At 40.6% G+C, this 14,671-nt stretch overlaps 1 protein-coding gene across 1 annotated transcript; it reads left to right on the forward strand.

The window, feature by feature from the left end:
- The first annotated feature begins 3,929 nt into the window (after nucleotides 1-3,929).
- Nucleotides 3,930-14,280, forward strand: LOC102687290 (1-aminocyclopropane-1-carboxylate synthase-like protein 1). Its single transcript, XM_069194772.1, has 13 exons — nucleotides 3,930-3,950; nucleotides 5,525-5,584; nucleotides 6,980-7,050; nucleotides 8,618-8,687; nucleotides 9,646-9,712; nucleotides 9,813-9,910; nucleotides 9,994-10,071; nucleotides 10,218-10,318; nucleotides 10,832-10,918; nucleotides 11,715-11,760; nucleotides 11,857-11,998; nucleotides 12,976-13,272; nucleotides 14,018-14,280. The coding sequence occupies exons 5-13, from the start codon at nucleotides 9,700-9,702 to the stop codon at nucleotides 14,092-14,094; spliced, it is 939 nt and encodes a 312-aa protein (XP_069050873.1). The 5' UTR covers nucleotides 3,930-3,950; nucleotides 5,525-5,584; nucleotides 6,980-7,050; nucleotides 8,618-8,687; nucleotides 9,646-9,699; the 3' UTR covers nucleotides 14,095-14,280.
- The last annotated feature ends 391 nt before the right edge of the window (nucleotides 14,281-14,671 follow it).

Genomic DNA, 14,671 nt, shown 5'->3' on the forward strand with positions numbered 1-14,671 from the left:
TTTCAGATTGTCAGATACTTGCAAATCAGTGATCTCATTATCAGAGGCAGGCAATGTAAGTAACATACAGTAAATGGTTTAACTTGGTTAAATACAAATCATTCTATGTTTTGCATTCATTAATGGTAGAGGTAATCAAAATCTGGTGTAACACTAGCCTAGAATGTAGCTGAAAAAATATTTCAAATGTAATTTGAGGGAGCAACAGTGGTATTAGATTAGCAACAACTCATTGTATACCTACAGTCCAGTATAGCATGCAGATTTAAATTTCAAGTCGTTTAACCTGTTTCCTCAAAATACTACAGCAACAAATGCTTGGTGTATACATTATTTGTTAAAAAACAAATCCAGTAATACAATAGCCATTATTATCCTTTACAAACACAGCATCAAGGTTTCTATTGAAACCGCTTAAATTTCTCTACACACCTGTGGGTCACCTGTAGGCTATTATTGTGAGGGGAAAAATACAGGCTATTGGACACCATTCAGTTCTGAAGGATTAAGTCAGCTGCATTAAGGACTGCATCTAGCAATAGATCTGGGCACATTTCTGTTGACGGAGATACAGTAGTTTCAGTACACATGTGTGAGTAGTGTTTCAAGTAAGACAAGGTCATTTGGCCAGGATATCGACTTCAACAGCTTGACTAGGTCAATGGTTACAGAGTTAATGCCTAGGTAGCTTATGCTATACCCAGTCCTGGTCATGGTCATTTCTGTTTCAGTATAGCTTTATTATATATATTGTATATATGAAATCAAAACAAGTACTGATCTTTCAAAGGGAGATAATAAATACCTGTATACATAGTGTGGTGAAATCAAATACAAAATGATAAATCACTGATAGGCTGTATAACTTATTACACAAATACTGATATACTCGAAACTACAAAATGATTCAAGCCAGGTTGCCTTTTAAAAATTTAAGTAACTTAAAAATCTCCAAATTCAGTGTCCAAAAAAAAAAAAGCAAAGGTTCTAACCGTTCAACCTGGTAGTTGAATTAAAGATTTGTTTCATTAAAGCATTCAACTGAAAAGAAACCAGCCGGTGTGTAGGTACACCGGGCAGCAGCTCTGAGGGAGGAACCTTCATCGCTGCAAAATTGTTAGTCTTTGTCCTGGTTGTTTCAACTCCGGGGCTAATTGTAATTCATCTCTACTCACTTGTAGAAGCTTTTCTCTGCTCTGGTTTAAAAAATACCCTAGGCTAAAGAATATTACCAACGCCTTCAACATATAGAACTCTGCATTTTGTCTTAAACTTAATCATTAGCTTCGTTATTACTGGCTCATAAGCTCTTTATAGCTGAGCACCTAATGACGAAGAGACACGGGTGAGAATGATCTTGCTTGTCAAACACTTGCACACCTGCTGTCACCATCCAACTCACCTTAGATTATTGAAGCTTATTGAAGTTGTTTCAGTTGAAAATAAGCAATATTGAAACAAAAATGCTTTATTCTCTGAACAATTCGTCAAACACGCCTACGAAAGCGGGTTCATAAGCCTCTATAGTCACCTCATTTACTTTATGTACTGTTTTTACACTTATATGTAATATTTTGTATTACCCTCAGAGGTTAGTGGGGGGGGGGTTATATGGTAAAATTTGACTTGACGCGAAATTGGCTTTACGCGCTACTCAAAATTCCTAAACCGCGAGTCGACTGTATTTGCATTTTGTTTCTAGTCACGAATTCGGGATTTTATTTCACATACAAAATAAAATAACCGAGAACTGAGAAGAAAAACAGGCCTCGGGTGTCAGGATTGAGAACCACGGTGTTTAAGGCATGAAGCGGATACATTACATTTCCGCGCACCTGAATGAGAGAAAGTCAGGAACTGGCTCAACAACCCCCATAAACCCTTTTCAAAGCTGAAGAGAATGTACGCGCCCGTCGCAAATAATAAATTAAATCAATGAGCTTGTTATCGAGAAGCAGGCTGGAGCAAAACCCAGCAGACCTGATAACCACAGCTTTACACAGGCAACTCAAACTGCCTTTAAAGGAATGATTATCAATAAATAAACATTAGTGAAGTTAATGCATATTTGTGTATTTTCACCTCAGCAATGTAGTGCACGTCTACAGTACATCACAATGCATGGCAAGCGGATTAATAACATTAAAAACAATATCGCCCCGGCAGGCTTACAATAACACACCAGCATTTTTTTTCACGTACGTAATCTCGTTACACTCCACTACCCTGTCCGAACTAAACAATAAAAGTGCTGAAAACAAGGATTCGGAATATAACAAGTTAAAATGTCCTTAATTCACCGGACCGTGGCTGGGCAAACTTACCCGGAAAATTGGGAGATAAAATGTACTGTACAATGAAACCGTCAAAGTATTCGGCATGTAATACAGTACATGCCTGGTCCGAAATGTCTTATCCCTGAACCCTTTGATCTGCTATTTGTACCGTCCTCCTATCACTGTTATACATTACGACTCTATCTTCGTGGTGCGCCATCATTAACCTGCTGGGGTCCATTAAAAACACGATATTGGTTTTATATCCCTCTCTATAAAGTCTGCAAGGGATAGAAGGGACAATGTCTGAATTCGGGTTTCCATTACTTAAGGTTCACTTAAACAAGGTAAAGTTTGCACTTTTTAGACCTACCACTAGCACGTTAAATGCCTCCCTGCTCAGTATTTGTCGATATTATGTGCATGCATAAACTGTTATTCATAATTAATTCATTAATTACGGCAATTGTTCCATGCTCGGTCCACACCTTGTGCGAGGTCAGCGGTGCCGCTGTTGGTGAGCACTGCATAGTCCCGCGTCACGGTCGATATCCCACCCCTAGAGTGCGCTCCGTGTACTCCTGTCAATAGTTCCCTGTGATTGTCCATATGTGTTCCAGGTGTGCCTTGCACCAGGTCGCGCCACGGCCGGGAACCTGAGGGGCAGAGGTCTCACCCCCGACATTTATCGCTTCTGAGCCGGGGGTCTGGAGGACCTCCCCTTTCGGCGATTTTAACCCTGTCACGTCTTTCGGACATGGACTCGTGGACTGTGCCCCGGCCCTGTTTTAGACCTGCTCGGATTGGGGTGCTGCTGTTTGTTTCCCCGTTCACTTTCTCACGAACTCTCATGGTTCACTTTAGTGCACCATTCAACACACCCTGTGTGTTTCCCCCGTACTACGCCTCTCGCCTCATTCCGTTCTTCCCGCTTCTCGTAGGGTGTACTACTACAAAACCCAACACCCAACACGGACTGCAGAACCAGTTTGTGACGAGTACAGTACATGCAGTATGCCGATCGTGCGTGCAAACACAAACCGCGTCTCTAAACCTCAATTAACCAAGCCCTCGTGTTAGTGAGCATGAAATGAGGAAGGGGCATTCATTTACACACTGCCTAGAGCAGTGGTTCTCAAACTGTGGTACGCGAGCTGGTACATCATATGACCCTGGAACTTTGTTGTGTGCGCTGAAAAATCGGGACGGGTTTTCATATTTTCTATTTTAATACGTGTCGAATACGCAGCTCACGTACTGAGATACAGCGCGCCCTAACACTGGAGTGGACACAGCTACAATTTAATTCTGTACCATTCTATGGGAATGCGTGCTATGAACGCACTGTAAGTGACCAATTGTATTTAAAAAAACGTATCTCCAGCAAACAGAGAGGTAGGAGAATGTGCGTGATTTTGGAACAATTTTGGAGTTGTAAACACAGGAATGCGTAGAAATGCGTGCTACGAACGCTGGTAATCTTGTGAGCACAGGAAAGCGTAATAGAGAACAGAAACATATTTAAGAACTGTTCTAGGTTAATTTGAGAAAAGTACACCGAGCGTCTCTGTGTTTCGCTCCCATGCACATGAAATAAAAACTTCTTTTAACTTCTGAGACGGACTCCTGAAACGGTAACGGGGAAAAATACAAGCTTGCGGATTGCTAAAGCAGGTAAGACAAAACACAAACACAATGTTTGAAGAACCTTTTTTGCCCCTGGCAAAAGAGCTAACACACGTATTATGTGTGGAGAAAAAGCTGCTAAACAGCTCGACCTGCTGCCCCCTCTGAAAGACACAGTCACTCATAGAATTATTGAAATGGCGGATGATAGCGCGCGTTAAGATGAGCAGATGTTTTTCACTGCAATTAGATGAGTCTGTAGTCGATTTGGCCAATTCGCTCGTTTACGTTAGATATGAGTTTGAGAGCATGTCCCGTGAGGACTTTCGGTTCTGTAAACCGCTACCAACAGGAACTACAGGAGAGCACATATTTCAGTTTCTGAATGAATTTATCGAAGAGAATGGCCTCCACTGGATAAAATGTGTCGGAGTTTGTACAGACGGTGCTAGAGCGATGACAAGCCGACACAGCGGTGTACAGTAGTTGCACGAATTAGAGAGGTTGCTCCAGAAATGAAGCGACACATTGCAACATCCACCGCGAGACCTTTGCCGTCAAGAAAATGCCTGACGATTTAAAGACTCTGTTAGACTCTGTTGTGAATTGTATCAAGTATCAAGGCTCAAAAAATGAATTCACATCTGCTTTGCTCGACTAAACAGGCTCACCCCTCTCACTGAAATGGTGCCTTTTTATTGTTTATTTGGTGTTGTTCTTGGTTTTTTTTTCTGTAAAGGGCTTTGAGAAGCCACCTTTAAAGGCGCTATATCAAATAAAGTTTATTATTATAATATGTATTATATGTGTGTGTTAGTGTGTGACAGGCGAGCACATGTTGGTCATTGAGAATTTCTGGGGTTTCCTATGAGAAGATGACTTGGAGGTGGTACTTGGATGCTTTGGTTTGATCAGGGGTGGTACTTGGTCCAAAAAGTTTGAGAACCACTGGGCTAGAAGAAAGAAAAATTCCTCGTTTTGTCAAGTAAGGCGCTAGGAGAAAGAAAAAATCCTCGTTTTGTCACGTTAGGCACTTCCTTAGGTGTCTAACCTAGGGGTTGGGTAACTGGCTCTTCTTGAACTTCTTGTTGTCTGTAAAGTGCACAGTTCTTCAGTTTTTAATGCTGCAGTCGGTGTCAACCGAGTTCAGTGCTACGTTTCTTATTTTGTACGTATTGTATCACTCTGTGGTCGTCACCTTCAATTCTGTCATGGAGAGCAATTTGTCGTCTCGTGGAGCACGTATTGCGGCATACAGGGGAGTCCATAGGACTGGTTTTGACATGTACATTAAAGATCCCTTCAACAAAGAAAACAATCCTCAGGTAACGTAAAGTAGAATCTTGTTGCTGTACAGGTGTGATGAAAAAAAATAAAATGCCTTTGTTATTTTAATTTTGACTACTGTCTATAACATAAGCATTTTTACATGCAAGTAAATGTAGGCTTTGGTTTTAATTTAATAAGATACATCTATAAGATATTTGGATTGAAATCAAATTAAAAAAAAATGTTTTTAAGCAAAAAAAGCAAAAGCGTGAGGCCTGTAGGAAAAGAGAGGTCTGACAAGATCAAATGCGATATTAATTTCTTCCATTTATTTGAAGTGATGTCTCTTTCAGGGAATTCTGAACTTTGGTAACAGTGAAAACAAATTATGCTATGATATTCTTGAAGAAAGAGTAAGTGTCCTGCTTTTTCTTCTAATTTAAAATTCCTGCAGTTTGTTTTTATGTGCAGCATTTATTGAAGGCTTCTGTAGCTCAAAATCTGTATATAATCAGAGATGGTAAACTTTTTAAAATGGAGATGTAATCATTAAATAAAAACCTAGAGATGCAATAAGTAGTCCAGTCTTTTACTACAAGTATGGCTTTAAGATGAATAGTCCTGAATATGTATAATATGCATTCTGAATTTTGTGATGTTTGCCTGATTTAAATGTATAAAATGTTATCTACAACATGGCTAAGAGTTTAAGGTTAACGAGAAAAAGATTTAATGTTTATCTTCCTTATATGCATGTATTTGTGGTAAGTTTAAATTTTAAAGAGATGTTTTTCACTTTGCATTTAAACAAAACGTTTTTATGCTTATGTAATGTCAGTTTTAATGTTCTTAAAATGTTTTAAGAAAATTCAAAGCCAAGAGTAAACGATTCTTTGCAAAAAAAATATTTTCTGTCTTCCAATATATCCCCCAAAGCTCACAAAGAATATACAGTATAAATGAAGCTGTTGTTGTGGCAGACTAAATTCGAAGGAATTCAGCATTACATAATCATGATGTTAGACACTCTGTCGTCTAACACGAGGTCTCTGTGTTGCAACACCGACACAGAATGCCCTGCTGACATTTGCAGTTCAACAGTGCTGAGCCTTACCATGGTTCTAAGGTCTTGTCCATAATTTTCATCACAGAAAGGGTACTGAGATCCTTAGTGGCAACAGAAATTAGGTTAGAAAAAAGGTTTTCTAGAGTAGTCTAAACAGGAGACACTGTTTCTGCGGATATCCTTCCAGGTGTTGATGTTGCTTTAAACATTGTAAACTTCGGCCACATAATATACTTTCCTATGCAAAAAATACACATGCCTAAAATACTTCTAGATTTATGCATACAGATGTAAAATACAGCATTGTCTTGAAATCTAGAATATATTTTTTTATAAATTCAGCTTGAATATTGTTTATCCAAAGCAAGGTGAGTGATCGGTCCCTTGTCTTCACCAGCCATGGGCGGTGACTGTCTGTCGTTGCAGATAATTTCTTTCTGTCGCACGTCTCGAAGTACTCAGCAGTACAGTATATCGCGATCGAGACGACTCTTTAGCATTCAGAGGTGTTGTTGCTAGAGGTTCCTCTAGAGGGAGCCCCAGAGACCACGGCGGAGAAGAGCGAATGAACAGCACAGGTCCTGCACAAGCTACGTCTAAAGTCGGGACGGCGCTATATGCTGTATATTGAGCTAGCAATACTTGCAACAGTTGTCATTGTGATTCAAATAATAATAAGTGCTCCTATCAAAGAGCTCCGGTGAACGCACGCATGACCAAAAGTTTTGCTTTCGACTTTTAGCTGTCTAGGGCTCAAGCGAACTGCCTGACGCCAGAATTGCTGCAGTATTCTGACCTACAGGGGCTGCGTGGGTAAGATCACACTGATTACATTGCTGTTATGATGTATGGAGATTTGCTGGCTGGATCTGTTTCCCTTTGGCGGACGTATACCTCCTTGGAGGCTGTGTTATACCAGATGTGTAACTGCGGAGAAGTCCCGTCCTGTCCGGTAAACGAGACGAGCAGGTTTATTTTGTTTCTTTTAGTAGTTCGTGTTATGTGCTATAACTGTAGCTGTAACACGACAGCTGTAACTGTACTTACTGTAAAAAAAAAAGTCACGGTAAGTAGTGATTAGACAGAAACACTTCATTTGGAAAAGATCAAATAAAAAAACCCTTTTTGACTATCGTCTGTTTTTTTTTCTTGCATGTGGTACATTTGTCGATCTAGGTTTTTTTTGCAGTAGATTCTGTAGGACTGCACTTGTACACCACAATGTCCGACTAGAGCACCATAAGCAGACCAGAAGATTAGATTAGATGTCCACGAAATGTGTCACAGATAGAAGCCAAACGGCAAAAAAATAGAAACTCGAAGGCGACGCCCAGTCCGAGGCGTGGTATTTCATGTTACATCCCCACGACAGAATTCTCTCAATTTTTTTATCATTTGAATGGTATACATGAAAAATGCATCGGCTGCGTTTCCTTCTTTCCCCCATAATCTTTACAGTTAATTTACCAGAAAAGCTGCAACAAACTGCCTAAGATTTACCCAAATTGCCATGATTTTAAAATATTTCTTTTAAAATAAAAGGTAACTGAACGGTTCCACCCAAACACCAACTCTTATTTTATTTACAGATTTTTTCTGATGTCGCCTGTTAACGTTTTCTTTTTTTTAGAAGTTGCCCCGCTTATTCAAAGCAAAGTGACAGCAGTTGTTAGCCCGCAATCGAGCAGCCCGCCGTAAGACATTTTAAGAAAATTAACTTTATTACCGCAATGTATACAATTCTTTAAAAGAATGCGGTTCTAAAATAACGTTTCTTCAAAACAATTATAAGCTCATAAAAAGTGTGATTGTGCTTAATCAATCATATTGTTCGGCAAGTGGGCTGGTGTCCCGGGTGTTACCACTTGCTGAAACTCATTGCCTGCCTCCTAAATCCTGCAACCCCGAGACAGGGCCGAGGAGGGGTCACCTGGCAAATCTGTACCGAGACTGGGGGGGTCACCATCGGAGAGAGTTTTACTTGTGTATCTACATAATACATTCAATGTACGTGGTAAAAAAAAAAAAAAACACTTGTGTTTTCTCGAGTTTGTGCTTCCGAGCATTGAAGAGAAAAGGCCCGATTAGCATGTTATCTGTACAAGTTCCCTTCTTTTTCCCCAGTTTATGGATTGGAATATATGGCAAAATGCAGCTTGTGTCAGAAAGCCGTTTTAATTAAGGGTTTATTGATAACGTATTGGGTAATATTATTGTATATCCAATTCTTTAAAAGCCTGTTTGATTATGTTCGTATTTGTTGATGGTGCAGTTGTTTCCATTTCACTTTAAGAACACTTTCTTCTGTGGGGTACATGCTGGCCTGCTATGTACTGTATGTCTGTTTCATTTATTCTCTTTACTGCGTTCCGCTCTTCAGTTTCCGGGAAGAGACGGCAGACTTTCTCACCGAATATTGCAGAGCTCCGACTCCACTAAACCCCGAGCATGTAAGAACATTTGATTTTCCTGTTTACTGTTAAGGATTCTTTGTTGAAGCATGTGAGGGAAATCACGACATTTTTTCTATTTTGAATTTCTATCTAGCTTTGTTCTATCTTGGATTTCCCGCATGGGATTAACAAAGTACCTACCTATTTCTGCTACATTTACATATTCATTTTTCCCCTTATCTATTTAAACAGGTCCTATTATTATTATTATTATTATTATTATTATTATTATTATTATTATTATTATTATTTATTATTATTATATTAATAAAATAATGATGATATTAATAATTCCTTACATTTATACAGCACTTTTCTGGCCGCTCCAGTCAGAAAACTGGAGGAGAGTGATGAAGCCAGTTCGGAGATGGGGCTTATTAGGAGGCCATGATTGTTAAGGGCCAATGAGGAACTTTGGCCAGGATGCCAGGACACCCCTACTCTTTTCGAGAAACGCCCTGGGATTTTCAATGACCACAGAGAGCCAGGACCTTGGTTTTGCGTCTCATCTGAAGGACGGCACCTTTTTGCATCATAGTGTCTGGGGCATTAGGACCCACACAGACTGTACTGTAGGATGAGCGTCCCCTACTGGCCCCACTAACACAGCTTCCAGCTGCAATCTTAGTTTTTCCCCAGGAGGTCTCCCATCCAGGTACTGAGCAGGCTCACAGCTCCAGTGGGTCGCCAGTTGTGAGTTGCAGGGTGATATAGCTACTGGCTATGTTAGGTACAGTAACTAACTCTCTTGCCTATAGTGTTGAAGACTGGAGTCTGAAATCCTGCTGTGATCTGTCTGTCCCTATGCTGATGTGCATTCATATACACTACATAAATCGGGGTGTTGGGTATCATTTCTCAGGCCACAATTAACTTGACTCTTGATAGCCCTGTCCAGTGTATCAGCTTTGTGGCAAGTTTGATTTTGTGTGACCTGTGGGAATTGTTTTTGCAGATTGTTGTCCTTAATGGGTGCACCTCTGCTCTTGCTGCCCTGACCACTGTGTTGATGGAGCCTGGAGGTAGGTGTGCGATACACTGGCAGAGAACAATACACAGTTCTTATACTGCCAGCCTGGACCTCACAGAATCCTTGGAAATTCTCCCGTTTTTTTTGTTTAGATGGCTACCTGATTCCCTCACCTTACTATGGGGGTATAGCTACATACACGTGGCTGTATGGAGAAGTGAACCCAGTTCCTGTTCCACTGGACAGTAAGGTTAGCCAGATATACTGTATAACGCACTGTGGCCTGGCAAGCAGGACTCTGGTTGCAAGCTGTATTTGTGAATTGCATTGCAGATTTCCAGAGGTACAGGATATCCACTCATGCTGGCAGTCGATAAGCTAGAAGATGCCATGTCTGAGGCCACAAAGAAGGTAATCAGTGCCTTTTTAGATTGCTTCTGTGTTTTTGCCGTTTTGACCGATTGGCCAGTTTGGAACTGTGGCAGTGTAACCTTGACAAGGCTGTGCGGAGCGTTTCATCATGCCGTTTTCCTATGTTGGCTCCCTGTCTTTCTCAGGGCATCAGAGTCAGAGGTTTAATCCTGACGAACCCTCACAATCCTTTAGGGGTGGTTTACCCAGCTGAAGTACTGATGGACTGCCTGGAGTTTGCACACAGGTCAGAGGTCCAACACCTTTAGCTTCTTAAAATAACTCATCTAAAAGAAAAGCATGATGGAAGCACAGCATTTTCTGAGAAGATCGTGTTTGTTCTAATGGTACAGCTTCTAATATATCATCTGTCATTTATAGTAGATCAGACAGCAAGAACTATAACGCCATTAAAGAAAATAAATTAATTTCAAAACACAGGTCATGCCTGCCATCTGTTGTCTGTATCTTCCAGTTACAACTTTCTTGACTTCTGAAATTACTGAAAGGATTTACTAGTTACAGCTTTTCAGTGGATTTCAATTAGGAAGCTCATAATTACAAAATGTACAGCTTTCTCATGATGTTTTAGAAAGAAGGTATAATCTTGATAAAATGTGTGTGGTTTATAACTACAATAGAAAATAGATTGATTTTAAAAGTTGGATTCATAAATGAATAAAAAGTATTGATATATTAATAAGGAGAATAAAAAATGTAAAAAAACATAATTTTGCTGTTTCCTTCTGCTTGCTCGCAGGTATAAGCTACATGTAATTGTTGATGAGATATACATGTTATCAGTATATGATGGAAAAGCCTTCACAAGCATTCATAGCTTCGAAAGGTAAAAAACCCCAACTTTTTTCAAGAATAGAACAGTATACTGCTTTGGTGGATGTCATAACTCTGCATAATTCCAATCACGCAAAGAGAATTGTGTTGGGAAATTCTGATTTCTGTATTTTAAAATTATAATTGTATTATTATTACCACCTGTTAATAGACACCTATGACGATTGAATTTTGCAGTTTACACAGGGAAACTGTGATGACATTTTGTAAAAAAAAACATCAAAGAACCATTCAAACCTTTAGTCATTGTAGCTTTCAGCTCCTACCCTTCTCTCTCTGCTTTTTAGCTTTAAAAATATTTAAGCCTGTTTTCTGGCCTAATAGCCAACTTGACAAAATACAGGGTAAGCCCGAAGCACATAACAGGTCTTAACTGGTGGATGCTGCACATTGGTGGTGGTGTAGGGGAGTCCCCATTACCTGTAAAGCACTTTGAGTGGAGTGTCCAGAAAAGCGCTATGTAAGTGTAAGCAATTATAATTATTATTATTAGCTCCTGTCCTGAAGGACCCAGTTCAATTCCAGCTCAGCTCTCCTGAGCCAGTAAGTGTCTCTTTTACATTTTTTCATTTGTTTTCCACTCGTGCGCAGGCAGCACTAATTCAGGTAACTTTCATGAGCATGTTTAGGCGGGGTGAAGCAATGAGCCAGAGTGCATGTGACCCTCAGCTGCAGGTCTGGGAGCCGGCGTGTAATAAGATATGTACAGGAGACGACGTGACACACCAGAGAGGACAGCAGAAGCACTGCTCATGTCACCGTTTACAGTACGTTTCCTTTTCTTTCAGCCTACCTGATCCAGAGCGAACACACGTGCTGTGGGGATTTAGCAAAGTAAGGATGGACAGATGCCTGCCAGGCTTATACTCTGGGCGGTGGGTTAATAGCGCAGGCTGATCCGATCTGTGTTGTGCGGTTTCTGTGCCGCAGGATTTTGCACTGGCTGGGCTTCGGGTGGGAACTGTCCACACCAGGAACCAGGAGGTGCGCAGGGCTCTGATCCGGTTGGCTAGTTTTCACAGCTGCGCTGGCCCGACCCAGCAGCTGCTTACCCACCTTCTTCAGGACAGAGGTGCCGAGCAGCCGTCTTGCCCCCTTCCTCACTCTCAGAGCCTCCTTTCTCTTCAGATCAACTTTATCTGACCATCATTTCCCATTGGCCCTTCCCAACCATGGCCTCCTAATAATCCCCATCTCTGAATTGGCTTCATTACTCTGCTCTCCTCCCCACTGAGAGCTGGTGTGTGGTGAGCGTTCTGATGCACTATGGCTGCCATCACATCATCCAGGTGGGGCTGCACACTGGTGGTGGAGGGGGGTCCCCATTACCTGTAAAGCGCTTTGAGTGGAGTGTCCAGAAAAGCGGTATATAAGTGTAAGCAATTATTAATTATAATTAGTATAATTGCTACTTCGTCTTACAAGTCAAAATGGAGGCATTGATTTTTGCATGTGGACACATATGTTGAACTTTTTGTTTCTCTTAAATGAAAATCGCTGATAGGGAGGTTAGAATTAATGACTTAACATCTCCCCCAAAAGTCTCACTGATATTTTTAAATTTATGTTTATTCCAACACCTGTGATTCGACGTGGTATCAGTTGCCCTGTTCTCTGTATTTGCAGGTCAATTCTGAAATCCAGTGAAACAAACATTTTCTAAAATAGTAAAAAAAACAGAGAGCAGTTTTGAGTATATAAGATATATAGTACATAAAGCTTAAAGAGAAATGCTGAATAATCGCAATGTCATCTACTTAGTTCTAAAAAAACATGGCAAAAAACTGCACTTTAATAGGTGAGTGTTCTGTTATGGTAATTGGTATGTTATTTAAAACATAAATATTAAAAATGATCAAGTCAATCTGTCACTGTAGCACTCGACTAAAAACTAAGACAACTTCAGTATAAGGCATGGTTTAGTGCTACCAATGGTGTTGTCTATCACCAAAGTTTTCTTTATTTTTTAACCCTTGTTTTTTATGGTTCTTGTTACTGGTTAACGTACAGTATATGAATGCAAACCTCCATGTGTTTTTTTTAATCTAGACTGGATAAACACAACATTTCTGCCCTCCAACAGAAGGCGACTCTTGGAGTCCAGGGCAATTCTAGTGAAAGGACTGCAAGACATTGGCGTCTCAGTTCTTAAAAGCTCTGCTGGCTTCTTTGTTTGGGCTGATCTGAGATCGTTCTTAAAGGAACAGTCCTTTGAGGCAGAGATGGACTTGTGGTGGAGGCTGATTCATGAGAAAGTGTTCATTAGCCCTGGACAGGTCTTCAGCTCTTGTGAGCCTGGTTGGTTTAGAGTGGTCTTTTCGGACACAGTTGAAAACATTAAGATAGGTAAGTACTGTAATACCACCTTGATTTATGTACTCATTTTCCATCTCCATTGTATCTTTACCTGAGATTTTACCAATTGCACCCTAGTCTTTTTCTAGATTTATGGGTAACTAAATGCACAATGCTGTATATTAAAACCCTTGAGGCAGTATGGCAGTACTGTAGTTAGCATTGCTGCTTTGCAGTGCTGTGGTCTTTTCCGGACCCCTGTGTGGATTTTGTACTGTATATTCTCCTCTGTGTTTGTGTGGGTTTTCCCTGGGTGCTTCTGCTTCCTCCCACAGTCTAAAGACATCCGAATAGGTTAATTGGGAAAATTGGCTCTGGTGTGAGTGTGTGGCTGTCCGCCCATTGTGATGGACTGGGGTCCTGTCCAGTGTTCATCCCATTCGGCTTGTGGCTATAGGGGCCAACGGGGGCTGTTGCACTGCACTGGGGTTTTCCTGAAGTTAAGGCACAGCGAGAGTCAAGATTTCAAATGTCAGACTGTTGGGAGATACAGCCAGTCTTAGACCCTGTGATGTATTGTGCTTAGCACTGCATAGTCTTGTTCAGTGTGTGCAATGTGACTGTGAGTGGAAGGCACTGAGCAATTAAACCATATTTTTAATGAGCAGTATGTTGAATGTTCTGTCCAAGGGAAATTGTTCTTTGATCCTTCTATCAGGGCATTGCAGCATTGCAGTTTTTATAGCAATGAAATGCTCTTGAAAACTGAGTATTCCAACAGTTCCCTTCTCCCCAGGCGTTGACAGAATAAAGAAGGCTTTGGGGGCTCCAGCAATCATAGCTGAGAAGTATGTCCACCACCACGCAAGTTAATTTGAGGATACAGAAGAAAAGCAGCTCATAACCCAAACCACAACCCTGGAGCACAGTGCAAGCTGAAGGAGCCATGGACATTCAGTTGCACTTGGAGACTTTCTAATTGGGCAGATTGGCAATCTGGCAAACAGTAGATTTATAGGACAGCACAAATGAATGCAATAATAAATGAAGAAACCAAAATGGGCTTATTTATTCTTCTTTAACATTTTGGGCATGGGAAAGATAGATTGTCTACAAAGACTTGGCTCTGAGATCTGTTTGATAGTCTGCATGGAAGAGACACGTTGTCGTATTACAGTTTAGTTTGCAAAAAAAGAGAAAAGTATGTGTGTTTTCTTCTATTTGTATGAGAGAGAGGTTAAAGAGAAAAAAGTTTTGGTTTACAGTGAGGTAAATGAAAATAATGAGTGAAGAAAGATGAGCAGCCATTTTACATCCTTGACATGCCCATATTGGAAACAGCTAAACCGAGTTTAAACAGCAATCAAATGTAATATGAGGCAGGATTTGATATGAAATTAAATGCTCATGCCATGCACAAATTAATAAGCATCCATGCCTGTGATGACTT

This window comes from Lepisosteus oculatus, chromosome 10 (assembly GCF_040954835.1).
Source record: "Lepisosteus oculatus isolate fLepOcu1 chromosome 10, fLepOcu1.hap2, whole genome shotgun sequence".
Classification (NCBI taxonomy): domain Eukaryota; kingdom Metazoa; phylum Chordata; class Actinopteri; order Semionotiformes; family Lepisosteidae; genus Lepisosteus; species Lepisosteus oculatus.